The 26050-nt window shown below is 40.9% G+C and overlaps 1 protein-coding gene across 2 annotated transcripts in view; it reads left to right on the forward strand.

Moving 5' to 3' along the window:
- Positions 1-26050, forward strand: part of SMOC2 (SPARC related modular calcium binding 2) — a 172812-nt gene that overhangs the window by 116664 nt on the left and 30098 nt on the right. Inside the window, exons 10-13 of one of the 2 annotated variants that reach the window (XM_072141169.1) lie at positions 10703-10805; positions 15571-15818; positions 19421-19467; positions 25696-25776. In XM_072141169.1, coding sequence (XP_071997270.1) covers positions 10703-10805; positions 15571-15818; positions 19421-19467; positions 25696-25776 — 479 coding nt within the window. The remainder of the gene's footprint in view (positions 1-10702; positions 10806-15570; positions 15819-19420; positions 19468-25695; positions 25777-26050) is intronic. The other variant, XM_072141170.1, reaches the window with a different exon arrangement.

The raw sequence follows: 26050 nt of genomic DNA on the forward strand, positions 1-26050 counted from the left end.
CATCCATAGTCTCCCCCAGGTCTTGAACTTTACTCAACATATAAACTAGAAAATCAGATGAGTCTGGCAGGACTGATCCCTCATAAACAAATGTTGATGCTAGGTAATAAGGTTATGTACAGTGAGAGACTCCAGGATAGCATCTCTACCAAACCCCTCAAATATTTTCCCCCATGACCAAAGTTAAACTCAAAGGTCTGTAGTCTCCAGGATCAATTTTTCATAGTATCATAGTATATAAAGCTGGAAAAAGACGAAAGTCCATTAAGTCCAAGCTATAAGAATTAATTAATTTTGCATCCAGAAAGTAATCCAGGCCGCTCTTGAACATGTACATAGAGTCTGCCATAACAACCTAACAACCTCCTGTGTTAGAGAGTTCCATAGTCTCACTAACGGTAAAGAACCATTGTCTATGGTGATGGTAGAACCGCCTCTCCTCTAGGCGTAAAGGATGCCCCCAGGCTGGGCAGGCTGTATACTTAAGGGGGCAGGCTGGGCTGGCTGTATACTTAAGGGGGCAGGCTGGGCAGGCTGTATACTTAAGGGGGCAGGCTGGGCAGGCTGTATACTACTGGGGCAGGCTGGGCTGGCTGTAAATAGTTAAATAAATTTGGGACCAGCACAGAACCATGGGGTATACCACATCTAACTGGTAACTGGTAGGAATAGTTGCTCACGATTCTTTAGATATGATCCTTCAGCCTTATCCTTATTAAACCCATGCTGGCTGTCACTTATTGTACTATGTGATGTCACATACTCCTGTATGTAGTCTTTTAGAAACCCTTTTTAATATTTTCTCCACAATGGAAGTAGAGCTGTTTTTGCTTTTCCAGCCTTTTCCAGTTTTGGAGAAAAATAATTCTTATGATGACTATTCCCGAAAATTTCATGAAAATTTCTGCATTATTAGAAATCACAAGATCCAGCAAAACATCACTTGTTGCGGTATCTTCACCAAACTGCTCCATAAAATTATCCCACAAAAAGTTGATAAAATGTCTCCCCTCAACACATGAAGGAGAACCTCCACCCAAATTTTTGCCTATAATTTCCCAAATATTTGGGAAGAGTCTCCCATCAGTGGAATTTCCGGCTCTGTAGAGTAAGCCAAAAATATTTTTGTCAAAGCTCTCATGGCTTTGAATCTTAACCCACAAAGTTTTATTGACTAAGGTCTCATTTGAATTTGCTTTCAGGTCTCTTCTGACACATAGACATACATCACCTCCTCTCCTATTTGCCCCGTCTTTCCAAAAGAGTGTAAAACCTGTAAGACTAATACCCCAATTATATGATGCACTTAGAAATGCCTCAGCTACTCCCACTACATCTATGAAGGTTATTTAGTAACGCACTTGCACCACAATTCTGGTGGCTTTGCACCATATAAACTGCCTAAAATGTCTTGCACCACATTTTACCACAAGACTTTCAGGCCTTTTTTGGCACTTTTTGGACTTTTTGGATCTAAACTAGCAACTGACAGTCTTACTGCATATACTCAAATATAAGCTGAGTTTTTCAGCACAAAAAAAGTACTGAAAAACCCTAACTCAGCTTATTCTCGGCCAATAAAGAATCAAACCGTGAATCACCTTCCGACGCCCCTCCCCGACAGATCCTCTATAACCTATCGATGCTCCGGTATCTTCTCTGTGTCCCCACGCCATCCATCCCAGGGGTCGTGACGTCAGCCGCTCGCTGCCGTTCTACTATGTTCGCCGGCATCGGCACACAGTATGATGTCAGCAAGCGGCGGAAGGCGTGGGGATTCGTAAAAGATACCGGAGCATCGATTGATTGAAGAGGACCTGCCAGGGGGGTGTGGGAAGGTGAGTACACTATTTTTTTTTTTTTGTAGGCCGTATACACCAGGGGGCTGAGCAGACTGTATACACCAGGGGGCTGGGCAGGCTGTATACTACAGGCAGCTGGGCAGGCTGTATACTACAGGGGTCTGGGCAGGCTGTATACTACAGGGGGCTGGACAGGCTGTATACTCCAGGGGGCTGGACAGGCTGTATACTACTTACTAATGCAATAAAATTTTCATGACATAAACAACATGCTCTTATAAAGAAAACAGCTGTAGCTATGAGGGAATATTTCAGATGAATCCATTGGGCCAATATCAACAATTAATACCTAGGGAAAATAATACAGTCGTTTGGTCTTCATGATTCATCCATTTTCAGTAAAAAAATCTAGTTTAGGTTAGGTGGAAGGGACAATGCTAACGCATTCCCATTGGTAACTTTAATAGTCACAAAAAGCTGGCAGTACAGAGAGTGATGCAGCAGCACCGTAGGCTGGCAGGATCTTCATTACACCACATGTTACAATTGTCTTTAGAACAGTCCATTGATGGACCTGGTAAGTTATCATATATCCCAGTTTTACAAATTAGTTGGTAAATTAACAATGACAACTAAATATTTCTTTAAAAATCTGTTTTTATGGTAATATATATATTTGTAATTTCATTTTTTGTATTGTGTGAAAGTTAAAATCCACTATGTTGCTTGCAGATTGTTTCAGTTTTACAGGTGTAGGGCAGTCTCAGGACAGCAGAGCACAAATGTGTTCTGTTTTACAGGCAACTAAAATAAATTGGCACATGGCTTTTTAAAGGAACAATAAACAAAGTCATAAATATTGCCAAGGTCCCTCTAGAAACTTACAGCTGGATATTTATTTTATACCTTTCTCTAGTTGGCTGATTTAACCTGCTCGGGTCAGTTAAAACATATCAGTAAAATGTGCTTAGTCTCCAGATGGACACGTTTTAGCTGGCATCTGGTTTATTTATACAGCAACAACACCCGCACTCAGAGGCACAATAATAATATTCTCCATTTATGTTCTGTCCATGTATCACACAGAGCCATGCAAAAAGCTAATCTAACTTCTTTACAAAGTTTTAATGTCCCAAGATATTCTAGCAAAATGTCAAGGTAGCACAATGTGCAGTTTCTATGGATAACCTTTACTGTGTGTACTACTTTACTAAATATATCTAACTACATATTGGAATGCCCATCCTGGATCATTAACTCAGGAAGGCACAGTGTCAAGGTATTCCTAAACTGTAAGATATTCCAACGTTATATAATATTTGGAGATAAAAAACATTTTTTTATCTGAAGCTCATCATGCCTCTCCACTCCAGGCCTGCTTTTGACAGGAAACAGTTTTCAGTCAGGAGACACTTGCTGCTTGTGAGCTCTTGTTATGATCATAAGATGCTTCACTTAAGGCCGGTTCTAGACATAGTAGATTCATGAGTCTACCTGCACTTTACTCCACACCAATAATAATAATAATTCCTTTATTTGTATAGCACACACTGATTATGCAGTGCTACACAGAGCTTTCCAAATCAGTCCCTCTCCAAATTGGGGCTCACAATCTTTTTTTTTTTTAATATATTAATATTAATATACAGAGATATAAATACAATGAGAAGTATAAACAGTACACACAGACAAACAACAATGATGCTATCCTATTGCTATGGCTAGTTTCTAGCCTACACTGACAGCACACAACTGCATTTTGTGCTGTGCCTGATGACTTTGAGTTATAAAAAAAAGAAAAGTAAAAAAAAAAAATCAGACTGTGCCTAATTCATTCAAACCCCTAATAAATTGTCCCACGTAGGTGTTTGAGATGGATATGTGTGTCACTAAGAGCTAAATAGAACGTTCGCAAGTCTCCCTGCAAATTCGTCACAATATGGTACTAGCTGCACTACTAGTGCCAGCAAGGCCAGCCACAAGCAAACACCTTGCTCATCTCCTTTGGTTCCTATCTGCTGCCTTAACCAGGCAAAATACTGATACATACAGTGCTACACGTTATCCTCACCAAAAGGAATTTTTTAAATTGGTTTGAAGCCTGAGTCCATTTAGGGTATGTGGCCATGACACTCTCTAGCCTGCCGCTGCTGCCGCTGCCTCTGCATGCCGTCCCCTATAGTGTCAGGGTCAATTATTGGATAATTTAGATGCTATCTAGCCTCATTCGGTCACTCTGTCATGGCCATGCTGTTGCCCATAATTTTGGCATAATGGTGCGATTAAGCAGCCTCAGAGGCATCCATGCATGCTGCCCCTGCTGTTTCCTGTCCATTTCCGTGGTGTTTCCATCATTTTCTGAGGTTTCCGGGTGTTTGGCCAAGCTTCCCTGTGCAGAGCCTTGGTCCCCTTGAAAAATGCTCGGGTCTCCCATTGACTTCAATGGGGTTCGTTATTCGAGACGAGCACTCGAGCATCGGGAAAAGTTTGTCTCGAATAACGAGCACCCAATCATTTTAGTGCTCGCTCATCTCTAGCTGAGATAGAAAATGGCTGGATTTTATAGGGCTGTGTGACATCACATAAGCCCGCCTGTTGCTGCGAATCAGCATAAACTTCGGCTTCGTGGCGAATCGAATTTTTCCTGAAATTCTAACCAAAGTTAGAATCATTAGAATAGATCCGCCCATCTCTACTCATAATCTGATAACATCTGTGATCTTAATATGACTCTAAGTGGAGAGAGATTATTACTAATGGATATTGAGGGGTTTGTTTTATTAGATTTTTCTAGTGAAACTATCTGTGACAAAATTTCATGAATTTCTTTATTTTTTACTCTTTTTTCCCTAGCTGATATCTGTTTAAATACTTCTTTTATATGTAACTTATATGTGGTCCGTAGAGATTCATCGTTAACTTCTTTGTTATCATTAATATTAATAAACTCATCTGTAACCCTTAAGATCAACTTCTGTGTACTATCATTTTTTTAGAAGAGAGTTATATAGCCTCCAGGGAGAATTCGTAAAAGCAATTGAGCTTTCCTTGATGGTTAGAAATATTGGGGCATGATCCACCCAAGTTATTTGTCCTATCTTATAGTATAAGCATGATGTTAATGCTAAATTATTTACTACTGTAGATAGAAGTCTATCCTTGAGTACGAGAGGTGTCTAGTGGAGAAAAAGGTATAGTCCCTTTCTTCAGCATGTTGATACCGCCACACATCATGTAACCTCTCTTCATTTATTATTTGGGCTAAATCTCCTTTATCACCTCTCATGCCTTGTCGCAAAGGTAAATGGAATATCATTAATTTCCCCTAAAACTATAATATATCTTCCTTCATCATCGATCATTTATCATTTTTCTAGTAAGATTAAACATGATAGTGTTTTTAAACATCATGCACCCCCCCCCCTTTATGGCATTAGATGTTGCACATATAATCATAGGAAAATCCCGATGATATAGACAAGCTTCTTTTTAAGCAGATGTGTTTCTTGTATCCCTACTATATCTGCTTGTGTTTTAATTATTTCTTTCCAGAGTTAAGTGTGCTTATGTGGTGTGTTCAGCCCATTAACATTCAATGACATTATTTCAATAAACATATCTTTATCATGTTCTGAATTGCTATTAATCCATCATTATTTATTTCAGTTAATCTGCCCCTCCCAGAGCAGGCTTCATCATAAATACAAAACACAACCACAACAACATATTTAACATACAAATACATTAATTTTCCAGCTAATTTGTTAGCCGGAATAGAATGTAACGAAACCAGTGTTCTCATACTGGATGCGGGGCAAACAGTCACCAAGGAGATGGCACTCCCTCTCCTGTATTAGGGTAGAGAGAGTCCCCTACCACTTGGTGACTCCATATTGAGGGATTAGTCTCCCTTTCATTCCCCATTGTTCCCTATCTTACTACGGACCACTCCTGGTCAACCTTGTTTTTGACTTTTTCAAAGTTCCCATTTGTCTTTGAATTAAATTTAAACAATCCGAACTTTTCAATTAATTTTTCGGCCTCCTTCACATTATTACACGTATAGGTAGGAATATCCTTCGTCACAATTAATTTTACTGGGAAAGCCCATTTATAAACCAAATCTGCTTCTCTTAAGATTTTAGTTATTTCTCCAAATTCTTTTCTTTTTTTTAATGTTGTGGCTTACAAATCAGCAAAAATCTCAATGTTCCGTAAGGAGGAGGAAACTTGGGGTTTTTATGGGTCTCTTGTATTAGGAGGTTTTTAGTTTAAAAAAAATGCATCCTTAAGATAGTATCTCTTGGGATATCTGCTTTTAAATGTTTTGGTCTCGGGATCCTATGGATGAGGTCTATTGTAATGTCTAACTTTTTTGCTTCTAGTAATATTGCCGAGATAAAATTCCCTACGTATTCCTACAGAGCTAAGTCTGGGAGAGCTTCAGGCATGCCTCTCAGGCGAACATTATTTTTTCTCGATCTATCCTCTAAGTCCCATAGTTTTACCTCCAAATTGGTTATCTTAAATTCCATTTCATTATGCGAGGTCATTAAATTATTATGAGACAATGTCACTTCCGTTCATTTTGTTTCCGCCTGATCTATTTTCTCTCCAATCGTCTTTACTTCTTTTTTGTAATTCCCCCATCATGTCCTGCATTCTAGATAAGATTTTTGTCTCAAATCTATCTAACATGCTCTGCATCACCTTTGCTGTAAGTACAGCTTATTGATTTTCCTTTATCATATCAGGTTTTGGAGAGGGAGATAAGCTATGCGCATCTCTCATCGGCATTGCCATGTCTGTCGGTTGGGAATCAATTTGAAAAGAAGTGGAAGTTTGGGCCGTCAATCGTAGCTGAAAATTAAAACGTAGAGAATTAGCCCCCTTAGGTATTTTCGAGATTGGGTCTCTTAAAGAGGATTTATTTTGAGCGTGGGTCAGTTGGTTTTTCAGTTTAGGTGGAGTATTTTTTTTAGTAAATTTTTACCTCTCGACATTATACACAAGGACAGGGAAAGAGAAATGTTATTTCGAAAATGATAAACAAGAAAGAGAAAGCTTTCCGGTTTCCTTCCTCCTACAGTCAACAATATCACCACATTTTAGTTAGGAGTGGCAAGCAAACACAATATTTGTACCTTTTTCCTACACAATAATTAAGTCAAATAATTCACTCATTTTTGATTATAAACAGGCGAAAAAGATGTCCTAATATTATGCTCTGTCGAGTTTTCTCACAGTCTACTAGGAAAGCAAAAAAGGGTAGTATTGTTAGCCACTAAAGGAAAATCTTATGATCAGAAAAAAAAGGAATATATCTATAATCCGCCAAAGAGGTTAAATTTACTCTCAGCCAGAGGAGGTTAGTTAGTTATGTTCAATTTTCTATTCACCTTATCGATTTGTTCCAAGTTAGTAAAAGGTTAGCTAGTAAGTAGTTAGCTAGTTAGTTAGTGGATGGATAGTAGTAGTTCAGTTAGATAGTCAAAGGGCCTGAAGCTCCAGCTTAGTCCAGCTTATTCCAGCGTTAGTGCCATTGTTACAAAAGGCAAGGCAAGGAGAAAAAAGGCAAAGGGCAACCTACATAGTAGAAACAAATCCCCAAGCTCAGGCTTCCTCAGGCTTCATGGATTCTTCTCCGCTCCCCTTACTCACGCCGTCATCCATGTACTTGCTTTCATCAGAAAAGCCTTGAGGGGTCCCGGCGGTCTCAGCGGGACTCGGTAGACTTTGGACAAGATCGCTGGTCATCGGGAGTGTACGCCACTCAACAGGATTCTTCGGCACACCACATGACACGGCACTTTCTGCCCTCTCTGTTTTCTCACTTGCTGGATGCCGCACAAGAGACTCGAGGAAGAGACAGAGAGCAAAGCGGATCCCAGCGCTGTGTCTGCACCATCAACGCCGCCAGCCACGTCCCAGACCAGGAAGTCAAAGGCACCGCATATCCCGAACAGGTCAGGCAAACTGAGCAGGGACCATACAGAGCATATTGAAAGGGAATAAGGGAAAGAGAGAGCTTCCTCAGAGCATGGAGCCGGCAGCCATTACTCTGTATGGCTACGCCCCTTACTCTGTATTGGTATTGGGGCTCACAATCTAATCAACCTACCAGTATGTTTTGGAGTGTGGGAGGAAACTGGAGGACTCGGAGGAAACCCACACAAACACGGAGAAGACATACAAACTCTTTGCAGATGTTGACCCTGGGAAATGAACCCAGGTCCCCAGTGCTGCAAGGCTGTAATGCTAACCACTAAGCCACCATGCCACACAAACTAATTATGTCCCCTCACAGGCCTTAACTATCACTCTCCAGGAAACCTTATCTCTCTCTCCAACTACCAGCCAATCAAACGTGAACACCAATCTCTTACCTATTGCCTGGATGATAAACAACAAACTACAATCTATCTATATGAATTGGCAGTGTCACCCCATTACACTTGTATATTGTAAATGTAATATATCCTGCAATTTTCACTGATATTGATATGCCTCTAATAGAAGGTGTTATATGCCTTAAATTAGAGATAAGCAATCTATTTGTTGGTTTATACATTCCATACAGATGGAACATTTTTAAGGCAATGAACTGAATCCAAATCTTTTCAGATTCACTTCAAACTACCGTAATCCTGTAAACTTGCTACTAGTTAATATGAGAACTGAACGAGGGAGGATGGGCAAGGGAAAATTTAAAATATGTGTAAAAAGTTACCAATATAATATTGGAGCTTTTGTGAATAACCTGTGTTATGGGAAGCTTATATACCAATTTCTACGATAATTGGAGCAGCAATGGATCAGGCCAATTTGATTTGGATCTCAACTAAATATTTTGAAAAATTAGACAAAGCTTCAGCGAATCAAATCTTGGATGACTCTCTCATCTGTACATTAATCTTAGTAGGCAGCATTTGTTTAGAACTACTTTTATTAATATTATGTATTCATCCTTTACATGTTCTGTTTTATATACACATGTTAAATGTTCCCTGTAAAATTGCAGGAAAGGTAATAAATGTGAATCCAGTAAGAAAAGTATCACAGCCGCCTAGTCATGTTTAGTCATGATTATTTTAGCTCAATTTCTACATTCCAGTTTTTACAATGGAATGTCTGTCTTAAATGCCAAGATTGACAACCAGGTCCTCCAACTAACTTGTGTGGTCTTCTTAGCTTGGTTTATATGTCTTCCATCTAACATATAAATTGTATACTTTTTATTATATGTAAATTACATAAATTGTGCATAATAAATACATTTCAGTGATGATTTAATTCACAAGACAATGGCTAACTGTAATGATTTAATAATTGGCACCTTGCAGCAGTCGTCTCTGTGTTTTTAGTGTTTCATTCACAAGCATAAAATATAATTGAAATGAATTGCACAAAATTTCTTAAAAACTACATGGCATAAGATGTATGAATTATTTATTTATTATTTGGTTATTTAACTTTCTGTCTTTGCACTATTCAATCCTTCTAACATATGTTGACCAGGTCCCTTTCACTTATAAAACCTATGCAGGAATAAAACCCACAAAGTGAAGTTTGTGCACAAATTGCATCTTTTTATGATTTTTGCACAAATTTAATTTTCAGTGTCTTAACTTACGCCAACTTTTCACACCAATAGTTTAAATATGATCTGTTTTGGTTATGTACTTTAAGGTTACCTAAGAATTAGGTATGTTATGTACCTTAAGAATTAGTTAAGACAAAAATTGAAAGCAGAAATTGTACAGGGATAACTATGTAAATGGTTATAATTCCTGTAAAGGTTATTACACCAAAAGTAGGTGCCCCACACAAATGTAGAATATGCAAGCCTATGGTACCCCTCAAGATGAGGGGAAGAGAGTGAGACAATACAACAACATCAAGAATAAGTGTAAAAAAATAACAATCTTTATTTATGCAAAATTAAACACATAAACACAATTTAAAGTTATTGAAATAAGTATGACAGGGTTAAAGGGTAAATATACAGCAGAGAAAAACGACAGTCATACCCGGACACATGTGGATTGTATTAGAATAATTAGAAGGGCTGGTATATGTAGGGTAGATACCTGAAAGTAGCATGAGCCCATGCATTGGTAATGGCACAGCAATGCTCGTGCCCGAAAATGGTGAACCTTGGAAAATGATAAGACATCTAACCACCAGTCCTTACCAGTATTGGGGATAATTGTGCACTGTGTCCGGGGATGACTGCCACCCCGACGCGCGTTTCGTCTCGTATTGAGCCTTCGTCTGGGGTTCAATATCGTTTTCCGAGGTTCCCCATGGCTTTTAGTGATTGCTAAATGACCTACGATTGATCTACATAAGGAAAGGTGATTATAAAATTGCTGTTAAATCTGTACTTCTATTTGCTGTCAATTTAATTTAGAGGCACACAGAGGCATTTTCTAGGATAGTGAAGTACAGAGAAAAAATGATCATGCTTCTAAGCATGGATATCTGTATCTGCTTGTATAGGCACCATAAAGTGGCACATAAAGTACCCTTTGCTCTGCAGTCACCCTAAGGCTGGGAAAAAAATAACCCAAATCCAGCAAATGTGCTAATTTCATTCATGTATAAAGAATCCAATACCTTCCTTTAACAACAGATGACAGAATATGCATAATGACATATCCACAGGCAATGCTGCTCTCTGCTGATCATTGTGTTGAAGGGTGTGTATTAAGCACCTATTATATGTATGAGCCATTAATACTTTTGGCCCAGAAAACCCCATTAACAATTCAAAACAGTTATATAATTTGGTTACATTTTGCTGTCAAATAAATGCAACATGAGCACATGGTATTGATGACTTACATGCTGTATATCCTAATTTTTGTTTTTTACAATACCTCATAAATGTATTCTAGGTTGTCCTGGGTCAAAAAAAAATGAATTTCTTACAAGTGTATTGGATGCATTAACCACAGATATGGTGCATGCAGTTTCTGACTTAACATCCTCATCTAGCAGGTAAGGCACGGATTATAAGTATCATACATTCTTATGAACTGTAAATTCTAAAACATATTGGACTTATACAACATACTGTTTAGTGGAGAATAGAACAAATACGTAGATAATAAACATACAAGACATTAGCACAGTGTAGCATTTGCTGGGAGAAATGAATTACAAGATTTTTTTTATTTTCTACCCGTTGGCTGCGGTGTGTCCGTGTACGCGATACCATCATGGGACTGTGAGCATTTAGGAGTTTGGTGAGCTGAGCTACATTTAGTTTTTTCATATATATTTTCTTATTTTCTCCTCACCCGTTTACTAAAAATAATTTTGAAAAAATGCTCCTTTAGAGTGTTGAATAATGAAATAAATATTGTAACAGTGCCATAAACAGCCATAAGTCATGTGCCAGTGCAAAAGTAAACCTGTAGCACCTCACTAAGACGCACAGATAAACAGGCTAAAGCATTTGGCTTGAGGAGTCTATCTTAAAAGTAATCCTGACAGAATGGAAAAATACAGACTTAGTGCCAGAAAGATTTTTTTCACTGCAAGACACAGAATCATTTTATCGAGTCTCTAAAGAGTAAGCGCCTATGTGTCAAGGTAGAAAACATGTGCAGGCCAGCTGGCGTAATATTCAAATATGGCAGCCAGTGGAAAGGTGAGGGAGAAATCTACTAAATATAAAGTTGTCAAGCTAGAAAATTGAAGTTATATTAATGGCTTTTCGTAACAGCTATGTCAAGATTCTTAAAGAAAGCATTACATTTTGTCAGCTTGCCAGTTGTTTAGCAAGTATTAAGGTCCTTCATGAAAGATTAACTAGTGTGTTCTGTACTAAGGCAACAGTAAAACTCATATGGTGACGGCAGTATTTGCCCGTCCAACACCACTGCTGTTACTTACAGCTTAATCTTATGAAATGCTTCATATTATTAAATTCAAAATAACATTCCAAAGACAAATCTATATTAATAATTTTTATTTATATAGCACCATCAAAATTCATTGTGCTTTACAAATCATAGGGGGCATATGCAAATATAATATTACATTACACAGAACAAACAGTCATATGGAACAATAGGAGCGAGGGCCCTGCTAGCAAGAGTTTACATTTTAAGAGGATAAGGTGGTGACACAAGAGGTATAAAAGCTAGGATAATGGTCCAGCCATTCTTTAAAAGGGAACAATATAACATAATTTAATAAATAAAAATTCTGCTGCCTAATCCAGCCATCCGCCGCCATCTTATATACAAAGTCCAAGGTGAATGTGACTGCAGAGAAGCACCGGTGTTTGCCAGATAACAGCAAGTATTTTATATGTACCGTATTTTTCGGCCTATAAGGCGCACCAAAAATCCTTTAATTTTCTCAGAAATCAAAGGTGCGCCTTATAGGCCAGAGCGCCTTATATATGAACTTAAACAGAAATGTACTACAGACAAGTTGTACTGTACATTTACCAGTGTTTAATAGCTCCATCCCCAGAAATTTCCTGCACCTTCCCACACAGTATACAGGGTCCCTAGCTCCTGAAGTGCCCTGGCACAACTAACATTGTGCCCATCCTGCCCTCCCCTAGCACGGAGAGACCGGAGCTGCCATAGTGCCGACTACGAGGCAATCATCATTATCATCAGTAAGAAATCCCCCATACCTGACAGCCCTGTAACAGGGGAAAGAGAAGGAGCCACATGGAACCCCACAGGAATAACACCCTGGCTAAGGGGCAGAGGGAGACAGCTTAACCCCTGTTGCATCACCCTGCATTAACCCCCAGCAGCCATACCTCTGAGATCGGAGCTCTCTGACACGCTGAAGACAAGTTTCCCGGGAAGTGTAGCTGGTTTGAACTGTGCACAGGTCTGCCACCTGCTGGTCATTTTTAGGTACTGCATTTGATCCTGCGCCTTATACTCCAGTGCGCCTTATATATGCACCTAGATGTCTTAGCAAGCATTTATCAGAGGTGCGCCTTATAGTCCGGTGCGCCTTATAGGCCAAAAAATACGGTAAACATTTTTGGTAACTCAGACATTAAATTGTAAAAGTATGTTGGGAAAATAGTTGACGTACCGTGTTAGCCAGGAAAAATCTGTGTAAATGTGTAAAAACTACAAAAGTGCTTAAAGGGGTATTCTCATCTCGGCATTTACATTCAGTTTCACTAATCTTCCATTTATAAACATTTCTTCAATTGGATGTTATTAAAAAAAATGTTCCTGTGTGAAAATAATTTCTCATAAATGTAGTCATTATGTCCCTTAGAAACGAGATGGCTTCCTCGGTTACGACCACGTCACACTCTGGCAGCGGTGGCCAGACATGCGCTATTGAGTCCTGCCGGACCACCAGGATTCAGGGATCATTACCACAGGACGGCTGTGGGACATGTAGTAACTCCCGGACATTTCATATACAAAAACCTTTGGTTTCTTTGTGCAATCCCCCCAGCAGACGTGGCTGTATCGAGGAAGCCATCTCGTTTCTAAGGGACAAAATGACTACATTTATGAGAAATTATGTTCACACAGGAACATATTTTTTAATAACATCTAATTGAAGAAATGTTTATATATGGCAGATACATCAAACTGAATGTGAATGCCGAGACGAGAATACCCCTTTAAGGAATGATACCTTTATTGGCTAACCAAAAAAAATTATAATTGGTGCAAGCTTTCAGAGCACACAGGCCCCTTCTTCAGGCATGGATATAATTGAAGCACTGAGAGAAAAACACAACATTTGAGGGATGTTACAACATGATAATTAGTACATATGGTGAGACTCAATGAAGATAAGCTGGGGCAGCGCCGAAGCGGCTTCTGCTATAAAGTTTAAAAAGTGTTAAAACCGCGATACCGCGGTTTATAACACTAACGAAACTAAGCACCGGCACCAGCTCACCCTGAGCTGGTGCTCGGTGTTTACAGCTTACACCGACGATCTGAAATGGTAGGTTTCCTTTAATTAACCTTGAGAGGCCTAAATAACAGTATAACCCCTTAAATTATGCAATTTTAGAAACTAAAGTGTGTTAACCCTTTAGATGTTTCACAGTTCACATACTTAATAAGGCGCACTAAAAAACCTATGATTTTCTTAGAAATCAAAAGTGCACCCTATACTCCGATGCGCCTAATATATGAATTGGGAAGAGCTCTGGGCCAAATAGCCACAGCGCTTCTTCATCTGCCGCCTAACCCGCTTACCTCTGCTCCCTGTGTCCTTGCTGCGGCTATTTGTGGGGGTCGCTCACTTCTCCTGGTTGCTCTCTCCTGGCGTGATCGGCACAAAGTTCCGGAGTTTGCGGGGGCCTAGGGCGTTCAATCTTCGTCATGTCCCCCGTCATAGGCATTCTGACAGTAGCCGCCACTGCTGTGTGCCACTGCTGAGTTGCCTCTATGCCTCTCTGCTCGGCATCCAAACCACGCCCCCAGACCCTCTTCTATCTCAAGCGGCCGCCTGTGCCTTATAATCCGGTGCGCCTTATGTATGCACCAACATGTCTTAGCCGCCCTTTATTCTTAATGCGGCCTATACGCCAGTGCACCTAATCAGCCGAAATACGGTAATACATGTTTACCATACCTTAAAAATAATGTCCAAAAAAAGAAAATGCAGGGCACCTCACCCAGATGCCTGTGGTGCACGGAAACAAAGTCTATGGGTAATAAGCAACAGCAAAAAAACTTTTCTGTGTGGCACTGAAGCGCACTCAGGTTTGATGAAACTGCTTTATTTGTCTAAAAGTTACATGTGCAGTAAAATTAACATGCTTCAATGTTCAGCGTCTTAGTCACGGTTTTCTTTATTCTATGGACACCACAATTACGGCGATACCCCATTTAAATAGCTTTTATATGGCTGACTTGTTTTGCAGAATACAGAACTCATTCTGTGAGAAATTAGCTTCATGAATTAATGGGTATAACATTTTTATTTTCTTTGTGCCCAGAGCCATCTTAGGGCTTCTTTTTGCGAAGCAAGCTGTACTTTTTCTTGGTATCATGTTGGGGATCATGTTACATTTTGATCACTGTTTATGCTGTTTTTATAAGGTCAGATGTGTAAGGTCAGAGTTTTTTTGTGTTTTTTTTACAGTATTCATCATACAGGTTCAATTACTATTTTATTTAATTGTATGGGTTGTTACGGCCGTGGTGATTTTGTTGAATTTCACTTTTTTATGTTGTATTTAATTTTTATATAGGATTGGGCATCATGGGACTTTTTACTTTTTTTTTATTTGCAATGTTTTATTTTGTCCCAGGGCGCAGGGTGGGACATGACCAAGTGATCATTTGATCACTTGCTCATTGTAATATACTGTAATACTAATGTATTGCAGCATATCACATAGTCAGCCTATACATTCTGCATAGGCTGACAGCTGCGCTGTTAGATTGTGCATTCAGCTACTAAAGATAGCTTTGTGGTCCTTCATTTGAACCTCAAGGCTGCCATAGCCTGCAGCGCCTATAGAGTTAAACAGCCAGGATCGCAATAGTCGCAATCCCGGGTGTTACTGCGGCAACCAGTGGTGATCTCCCACCATGGTGTAACTTTATGTCTAGGTGCAGGAACTACCCGCAACCTATGACGTAGAGTTAAGTCAAGGTGCAGAAAGGGGTTAACTACTTATTCATTACAGTTCACCTGTATGAAATTGGTCAGACCAGTACAATGTCATGGGTGTTGAAACACCACTAAGCCACCACTGTCTCAGACATATTTCCTTTATGTTCCCCACTTATATTAGGGTTTCAGAACCGGATCCAAACCATACATTGGAAGAAAGAGTTGTGCATTGGTACTTCAAGCAACTTGATAAAAATTCTAATGGGGACATTGGAAAGAAGGAAATCAAGCCATTCAAGAGACTGTTACGAAAAAAGTCAAAGCCAAAAAAATGTGTTAAAAAGTTTGTTGAATACTGTGATGTGAATAATGACAAATCATTGTCAGTCAATGAATTAATGGGATGCCTTGGTGTTACACAAGATGAAGGTAAGATAGACTTTCCATTCAAACTTTAGGAAAGACCAAAAATTTTAACTATCATTGGAATATATCAATGGCTTTGTGCCATAAAACTGGCAAAGGGTAATCTGGCAGCAGATATTGACATAATAAGCAACTACCAGTATGTTGTAAAGCATCTTATCACCAGATCATTTTTCTTTTATGAATCACTACTGGTGGCATTATCCAGAAAATCATGTTTGAAGGGAGAGGCATATTGGCTGGGCAAAGTCACAGTTGCAGAGAGCTCAGCATTGCAGTCAAACGCCTCCTCTGTTATGACTGCCATCATGAAACAGACTTCAGGAGAGTCGGTTAGTGATGTCCTTGGATGTAAGTTTGTCAATTATAGTGAATGGGGCATTCAAAGGTAGGCAGAACTCGATTTGAGTTCTAAACACTCTGACTCCTTGACTTTATACAACCAATCTCACTTCATAGTTGATTTGCAGTTGATCCCACCACACTGAGCCATGAGAGAAACCTGTTAACCTGTTTGAAAACATACTGCTAAATATTTATTAGGTAAATATTTATTAGGTAAAAAAGTTCCTTTTAACTTTCAAATTTGGGCACAAGGTTAATTTGTGCAAAAATGTGAAACTTTTCAGCAGAAAACACTCCTAGACACTGATTGGGAAATTAGTTTTAGTCCTAAATGGCAGTAATTCTCAGTTTTGGACATGTAAAAATCAGGCAGGATAAACTGGGGACATTTACTCATAGATCCAGACACAGTGGAGCTCATTTACTTACCCAGTCCATTCGCGATCCTGCGGCGCGTTGTCCGACGTTGACTCAGAGCTTGCCGGGATTCACTAAGGTCACTATCCACTAGGTGTCGATGCTGCGCTGAAGTTCTCCGGCGTTCACCTTCTTCATCCCAGTGTATGTGAGTGCTATTCTTGTGACACAATTTTTAAAAAAAATTTCGCGGTTTTTCCGAATCCGGTGAGTTTTCCGATGGCCAGGCACCAGATTTCTGTCGCATGAAAGCCGACGCTGTTGCGCCACAATCCGATCGCATGCGTCAAAATCACGGGACAATTCGGCGCAAATCGGAGATATTTGGGAAACCTGACGAAAATGCGTGATTCGGACCCTTAGTAAATGAGCCCCACTTACTACTATAATCTTATATTTGTTTTTCATGGCTTCCTTCCCTCTAAAATCAACTTTTAAAATATGCTAATGTACCTAAAAGGCTACCCTAGACATTCTGTGATCAGGCTTTAAATCTGTTACACTGTCACACTCTCCTCCATGCTCCCTGCGCATTGCCTGCTGTAATATAAGTGCTGAAGGAGCAGGGGGGAGGGTGAGACAGTGTAACAGTCTGTAAAGTCAGATCACAGAGAGGCTGGAGTAGTCTGTCAGACTCATTAGCTTCATTTTAAAAGTTGATTTTAGAATGAAGGAGGCCGTGGATAACAAATATAAGAAGTGGCCTGGCCAATCACAGGGCCTGGATCTATAAGTAAGTATCCATGGTATCATGCTTGATTTTAATGGTAGATTTCCGCATTTCATATATGTTTATTCCAGGGATTGTCTTGGATTATTATTTAATTATAGACAGGGCCCATCTAGAACAGTACCTTCTGTCACAGTCTTGCAATATTACGCCAATAGAATGCATCCACTTCCGTCTAATACTGACCCACAACATCAAATGCCTTTGTCATAAGGCTACAGTTGGTACAAGCTGCTGATCCCAACAGAAACCAACAGTGACATGAGGTGCCACGCTGGACTGGAGGTCTAGACAGAGGTAAGTATAAGCTCTTTAGCTTTTTTTGGATTGGTCCCTGCCACAACTTAAAAATAATTTCTGACAACCCCTTTAATAATTACTTAAATCATACACTGATACATAATATTGTTAATTTATGATACTTTTTTTATAAGGATTATATCATATTTCAAGCACACTAACACACATATATATATATATAGATATATATATATATATATCTATATCTATATATATATATATATATATATATATATATATATATAAACAGCTGCAACAGTTATCAAAGGTGTCTGTAATGAAGATTTATTGTTAATCCTGGTTCTTATGACAATCCAACATTTTTTAAATCCAATTGTCACAGAGACCAAAAAAAATTTGACTGGGGTTACAATAATAAAGTATACGGTTCCGACTTACATACAATCTTGTATGTAACCCGGGGACTGCCTGTATACAATATCATATTTATTTGGTAGAACATTAACATTGGAAAAATTAAACCAAAGAATAAGCAGACACTTGCAGTAAACTGTAGACTGTTTTCTAGTGATTCTGTTAAATGTAAAACCCATGATGGAAAGCCTGAACAGAATAGTTATGTAGACATGCACTTAGTGGCATTGTTTACATTCAAAAGGTAAAACCAGGCGGTCATTTTATCTTAATGCCTTTTATTCCTAGAAGGGATTAGAAATTTAACACTGGGCACAAATAAATGAGTTTCTAGCAGTAATTGAGTGGATGAAAACATTCTCCAGGCAACATTGGAATATTGAGTTGGAAATATTCCAGCTCTTCAAAGTGTCTTTTTTTTTCCTTTCTTTTGAGAAATCTTTCAGGAACGGAGAGCAAAGCAGACACTAAGAACTTTATTAAGGTGAAATGCTGAGTCACTTTATCTTATATACACTAGAAGGGAATGATGAGCTTTCCTGAGGCTGGCATTTCACATCTAACATATACTTCTTTCCAAATGCATATAAACAATCTGATTGCAGTAAAATAAAGTCAGTACAATCACAGCACTTTATTACTTTTAGAAAATCTGCAGCACGAATACATCAATAATGTAGACATCTGTGCTATTACATTTCCAGGTAAGTGTAGAGGATTATACAAAATGATTATGGAGACCTGTTACTGTAATCTTGAATACTAAGAAACGCCATCTTGAAAAAATGTTCAGTATTCGGAATATGTGAAATTATCATCATTCTCATGGAACTGAAAGCGCCAGCTATGAATTGACTGCTCAGCTGCACAATCCTTTGAGACCTTTTCTTTGTGGAGTGGTCAGAAACAAGAATGTAATACTTAGGTTCAGCGAAAGTGCAAAGTAGGACAGCTGTAATGGATGCTATCTGAGACGTCAAAGTCTTCGAATTTATTTCTAATTATTTTATTAATTATTCTATTTCACTAGGTGCAATCTGTAAAATATATATACTTATAGGATATTCTTATAGAATATATGAAATCGCTGGTTGTGAGGATGTGCAAGCAAGAAAACAAAATGATGTATATATTTTAACGAGAAGTGGTTTTATGTGTTTGTTTAAAGAGATTATTAAATAAGCCTCCCCATTTCGGATTATTAGTCAAACTGTAATTTATTTACATGGTTTATTAAGTTTTGTGCTTAAAAAGAATGCAAAAGCAGAAGTACTAAATATCTTTCTTTAGAACCTTTGCTTGTCACAACTAGGTTTTCTCATAAAACAACAGCTGTAATTTTGATGACAAAAAAAGGCACTAGAGCTTAAGAATTCATTGTGTCTATAGTCTTCTATTCTATCTACCACCAGAAATAATGTTCTTCATTCTCTTCTAGGAACAGTTCCTAAAAGTAATGGAGAGAATCCTTTGTCTAGTAAACAGGTAAGAATAATGCCAGTTGTATTGTTCTGTTCAGAAAAGAGGGTGTTTAAAGTTATGATCTAAGCTTATTTCTTCACAATTGGTGGAATAAGACCTTACTTATTTTAAAGTCTCTCCAGGGATGTTAATTTGGGTTCGGGCTGTGGCTGGGCCAGTCAACAATAGTCACATAGTTGTTCTGGAACCACTGCTTTGTTATTTTAACTGTGTGTTTATGGCATTGTCTTGTTTGAAGGTGAACCTTTGTCCCAGTCTGAGGTCCAGAACAGATGGTTTCATCCAGAATATCTCTATACTTGGCCGCAATCTTTTCAATTACAAACAGTGATCCTGTCTCTGCAGCTGAAACACACCCCATAGCATGATGCTGCCCCCACCATATTTCACTGTTTCGATTGTATTTGGCAGGTACTGAGCAGTGCCTGTTTTCTTCCACACATACCGCTTAGAAACACCAAAAAGTTCAATCTCTGTCTCATCAGACCAAAGTATCTTATGTCTTATAGTCTGGGAGTCCTTCAGGTGTGTTTTTTTTTTAAATCAGATAGTTTTTATTAACCACTTAACAAATTTTCTATTTTCTTTACACAGATCCAGCACAAACATTACATTGCACAAACATCGGTGACAACAGTTACAAACATATACACATAAGACCCACCCACCCTCCCCAGCCCAGACCGAGATGGGCAGTAACCCATTGTGATATAACATTCACCCATCTGTTTATGAGTCCTGGGCTCCTAAACGCATATCTTATCCAGTGTCATTAAGCCCCCTATAGTAGCATCCTGTCTGTTTGATAATTCTAATTATACAATCAAGGCATCCCTTAGCAAAGCACCAGAGGGCAACCCAGTAGTGGCCATCCATTTTCCCCAGATAGCGCCAAACTTTAACACGCCTCTTTTTTTGTAAACTGCTTGCTCCAATCGTATATAGTTATTCAATCTGCTACAAAATTCTGCAATTGATGGGATAGTAGGCTGAATACAATATGCCGTTATGAGTTTTCTGGCTTGATATAAGATGCGTGCAGTAGCCAGCTTAACTGGTCTTTCATCCCATACGTCTCCCAGATATCCTAACACACAGATAATAGGGGAGGGTTGAAGGGTCAGGGAGCAGACTTCTCTAATTAATGCCAGCACTTCATTCCAATATGCCAATATATAAGTTTAGTACAGCCCCAGAACATGTGTAGCAGGTCAGCATCATTTACCCCACATTTGGGGCAATATGCATTGTCCCATGCCCCTATTTTCCACAGGAGAACAGGAGATTTGTATGCCCTATGAATGAATAGAAGCTGCAAGTATAGATAGAGATAGCTGTGGGGACATCTCCAGTATAGTACACCACTGATCATCGGTTATCGGTCTTACATCCACCTTCCATTTACCTCTAGCCTGTATGGGATAGTTCTCCAGGTATTTTGACAGCAGTAGATTATAGAGTGCCTCCTGAGTGTTCCAGCAGCCCCAGTAAGGAGAGAGTCCCAACTGACGGGTCTCACTCTTTAAACTGTTTAGAGCAGGCATGATGCAGCTGTAGGTATTGGTAAAAAGACCGCTGAGGGATGTTAAATTGCCTTTGCAGTTCCACAAACGGTTTGAGCTTCCCATCCTCTAAGAGCTGGGACAGTGTCACCTCACCTGCATGTATCCACATATTTAACCCTTCTAACATTTTAATTTCAGGAAAGGCATTATTATGCCATGGTGAAGTGTACTTATTGTATCCTGAGAACCCCACACATTTCTTGCCTCTGTCCCACACTTTATAGATCAGGGGTCGGGAACCTATGGCTCGCGAGCCAGATGTGGCTCTTTTGATGGCTGCATCTGGCTCATAGCCGGGGCTCCTATCCAGGGGCATTACTACAGCCACAGCAACTGTGTGAGGGAGGGGAGGATGTAGCAGCCAATCCCAGGGCTGGATGTAGCAGGGCGGGAGATTCATACAGAGGAGACTGGAGAGCTGCATATTCTTGAGACATCCAGCATCTGAGGAGAAGGAGTCAGCAGCCAAATCAGCCAGATATAAGTCCTCCCTCCCCCCAGTGTCTCCTCACACTCTGCCTTAACCCCTTAGTGTCCCCTGTGAAGGAGCAGCTATGAAGCTCCTAAGTGTCCCTTACAGACCCTGTATTGGGATGTTCTGCAGCAGTTGTCTCATGTTTGGGGATGTTCTGTAGCGGTTGTCTCATGTATGAGGATGTTCTGCAGCAGTTGGCGTCTGTATGGGGATGTTCTGCAGCGGTTGGCGTCTGTATGGGGATTTTCTGCAGCGGTTGGCGTCTGTATAGGGATGTTCTGCAGCAGTTGGCATCTGTATAGGGATGTTCTGAAGCGGTTGTCTCATGTATGGGGATGTTCTGCAGCAGTTGGCGTCTGTATAAGGATGTTCTGCAGCGGTTGGCATCTGTATAAAGATGTTCTGCAGTGGTTGTCTCATTTATGCGGATGTTCTGCAGCGGTTGGCATCTGTATAAGGATGTTCTGCAGCGGTTGTCTCATGTATAGGGATGTTCTGCAGTGGTTGGCGTCTGTATGGGGATGTTCTGCAGCGGTTGTCTCATGTATGGGGATGTTCTGCAGCGGTTGGTATCTGTATGGGGATGTTCTGCAGCGGTTGGCGTCTGTATAAGGATGTTCTGCAGCGGTTGTCTCATTTATGCGGATGTTCTGCAGCGGTTGTCTCATGTATGGGGATGTTCTGCAGCGGTTGGCATCTGTATAAGGATGTTCTGCAGCGGTTGGCGTCTGTATAAGGATGTTCTGCAGCGGTTGGCATCTGTATAAGGATGTTCTGCTGCGGTTGGCGTCTGTATGGGGATGTTCTGCAGCAGTTGTCTCATGTATAGGGATGTTCTGCAGCAGTTGGCATCTGTATAAGGATGTTCTGCAGCGGTTGGCGTCTGTATAAGGATGTTCTGCAGCGGTTGGCGTCTGTATAAGGATGTTCTGCAGCGGTTGGCGTCTGTATAAGGATGTTCTGCAGCGGTTGGTATCTGTATGGGGAGGTTCTGCAGCGGTTGGCGTCTGTATAAGGATGTTCTGCAGCGGTTGGTATCTGTATAGGGATATTCTGCAGTGGTTGGCTCATGTATGGGGATGTTCTTCAGCAGTTGGTATCTGTACGGGGATGTTCTGCAGCAGTTAGCATCTGTATGGGGATGTTCTGCAGCGGTTGGCATCTGTATGGGGATGTTCTGCAGCGGTTGGCGTGTGTATAGGGATGTTCTGCAGCGGTTGTCTCATGTATGAGGATGTTCTGCAGCGGTTGGCTCATGTATAGGGATGTTCTGCAGCGGTTGGCTCATGTATAAGGATGTTCTGCAGCTGTTAGCGTCTGTATGGGGATGTTCTGCAGCAGTTGGCTCATGTATAGGGATGTTCTGCAGCAGTTGGCATCTGTATGGGGATGTTCTGCAGCGGTTGGTGTCCGTATGGGGATGTTCTGCAGCGGTTGGCTCATGTATAGGGATGTTCTGCAGCGGTTGGCTTGTGTATAGGGATGTTCTGCAGCGGTTGGTGTCTGTATAGGGATGTTCTGCAGCGGTTGGTGTCTGTATGGGGATGTTCTGCAGCGGTTGGCTCATGTATAGGGATGTTCTGCAGCGGTTGGCTCATGTATAGGGATGTTCTGCAGCGGTTGGTGTCTGTATGGGGATTTTCTGCAGCGGTTGCTGTGTGTATAGGAATGTTCTGCAGCGGTTGGCTCATGTACAGGGATGTTCTGCAGCGGTTGGCTCGTGTATGGGGATGTTCTGCAGTGGTTGGTGTCTGTATAGGGATGTTCTGCAGTGGTTGGTGTCTGTATGGGGATGTTCTGAAGCGGTTGTCTCATGTATGGGGATGTAATGCAGTGGTTGCCGTCTGTATAGGGATATTCTGCAGCAGTTGGGTCATGTATGGGGATGTTCTGCAGTGGTTGTCTCATGTATGGGTATGTTCTGCAGAGATTTTCTCATGTATGGGGATGTTCTGCAGCGGTTGTCTCATGTATGGGGATGTTTTGCAGCGGTTGGCGTGTGTATGAGGATGTTCTGCAGTGGTTGGCGTCTGTATAAGGATGTTCTGCAGCGGTTGGCGTCTGTATAGGGATGTTCTGCAGCGGTTGTCTCATGTATTGGGATGTTCTGCAGCGGTTGTCTCATGTATTGGGATGTTCTGCAGCGGTTGTCTCATGTATGGGGATGTTCTGCAGCGGTTGTCTCATGTATTGGGATGTTTCGCAGCAGTCCTATGTATGGGGATGTTCTGCAGCGGTTGTCTCATGTATGGGGATGTTCTGCAGCAGTTGGCGTCTGTATAGGGATGTTCTGCAGCGGTTGGCGTCTGTATAGGGATGTTCTGCAGCGGTTGTCTCATGTATTGGGATGTTCTGCAGCGGTTGTCTCATGTATGGGGATGTTCTGCAGCGGTTGTCTCATGTATTGGGATGTTTCGCAGCAGTCCTATGTATGGGGATGTTCTGCAGCGGTTGTCTCATGTATTGGGATGTTCTGCAGCGGTCTTATGTATGGGGATGTTCTGCAGCGGTTGGCGTCTGTATAGGGATGTTCTGCAGCGGTTGTCTCATGTATGGGGATGTTCTGCAGCGGTCTTATGTATGGGGATGTTCTGCAGCAGTTGGCATCTGTAATTATATCCATGGCAGGCTCCAGGGAGGCCTCCACATCTCCCAAGTACAAAAGCATGTCGTCCGCATATAAAAGTACACGCTCCTCTGAATTCTCCTGAAGCCAACAATGTCAGGTGATTGTCTTAGTGAACTTGCCAGTGGCTCAATAGCCAGGGCAAATAAGAGGGGGGACACAGGACATCCCTGCCTTGTGCCTCTCTTTAGATAGAAAGAAAGGACAGGCAGACGTTCGCTCTCACCTGAGCTCTAGGGGAAGAATAAAGTAGTTTAACATAGGCTGCAAATCTAGGTCCAAAGCCCATCTCCTCCAGGACAGCCCATAAATATCTCCACTCGACACTGTTAAAGGCTTTGGCAGCATCGAGCGAGTGGACTGCCCTAGCACCATCCCCTTTTTCTGAAAGTTGCAAGTTCAGGAAGAGCCTCCGTAGATTAATAGATGTGGAGCTCTCAGGAATAAACCCTGTTTGGTCGGGGTGTATAACTTCTGATATTACCTGGTTCAACCTCATAGCTAATACTTTAGCAAAAATTAGCAATAAGGAGATTGGTCGGTATGACTCTAGTTTGGTGGGGTCCTTTTCTGGTTTGGGGTTCACTACTATCACTGCATCTAACATGGAGTTGGCCCGTCTCATACGCCTGCCCTTATATTGAAAGTAGTCTGGGAAGAAGAAATGTTCCCATGGGCCTTATATAATTCCGCTGGGAGCCCGTCCAACCCAGGCGCCTTTTCATTATGCATAGTTCCCAGCTCCTCAAGGGTTATAGGGGATTCCAGGATCTGTCTTACAGGGTCAGAGAGCTTTTTAACGGACAGGGACTCCACATACTGTATCATCTCCTCCCAAATGTCTGTAATAGTAGTCATATAAAAGCGTTTGTAGTACCTAGAGAGCTATTAAGGATCTCCTTGTCATGAGGCGCCCTGGTCCCGTCCTCTCTGTCCAGATATATAATATGCTCCCCTTCCTGCTGTGCCCATACTATCATTGCCAGGAGGTGCCTTGTTGCTTCCCCCTACTCAAAATATATCTGCTTCATGAAGTATCTCTTTTTGGATGAATAGCTCAGCATATGATCTTTGTACAGAGTTTGGGCCTCTGTCCATTCCCTTAAGTGGTTCTCTGAGGGGTCAGAAATGTATTTGCCCTCCGTCTCCGTCACCCTATTCATCAAAGCTATATGCATGGCCCTTGATCTATCCTTGTGTACAGCTATGGCCTGATGTAAGGCGCCACTTATGTGCACTTTCGTGGAATCCCAATTAGCAAGTTCTGGGACCGAACCGTCATTAGTAGCGAAATAGCTCTGTAGAGTGATCAGGATAATACCTCCCACAATTTGCAGCCAGTATGAGTTATTCTTCCAATAGCCCCCCCTGGGTCCCACCTCAGGCTTCATAACCAGGGAAACTAGGAGTGGAGAGTGGTCAGATATACTACGAGCCAGGTACTTAACATCTCCCACATATGGGATAAGGAGTTGTGTTCCCAGTGCTAGGTCTATCCTGGAGAGGGAGCGATGAGAGGCTGCATAGCATGAGTATTGTTTAACGCTGAGTTCCTTTCCCTCCAGACGTCACACATGCCCACTTCATCTATCAATCGCCATAGCATGGTCGGTGGGGCCGTTTCCACAATGGTGCCCAAAATGTATGTAAGTAGTTATTAAAATCTCCGACTACCGGCAGCACCGGGGACCCGGCCACAAATTAAAATACGTTTTTGATTATTGTACTGGAATATGGTGGAGGTACATACACAGCTGTTATTAAACATTGAATTCCATATATAGAGCATTGTAAGCATACATACCTGCCCTCTTTATCTATCACATTTCTTTCACAAGTAAACGGTATAGCTCGATGTATAAGAACACTCACTCCCTTCGCGTGTGTGGAGGAAACTGAGTGGTATTGGTGCCTCACCCA

This window comes from Engystomops pustulosus, chromosome 3 (genome assembly GCF_040894005.1).
Source record: "Engystomops pustulosus chromosome 3, aEngPut4.maternal, whole genome shotgun sequence".
NCBI lineage: Eukaryota > Metazoa > Chordata > Amphibia > Anura > Leptodactylidae > Engystomops > Engystomops pustulosus.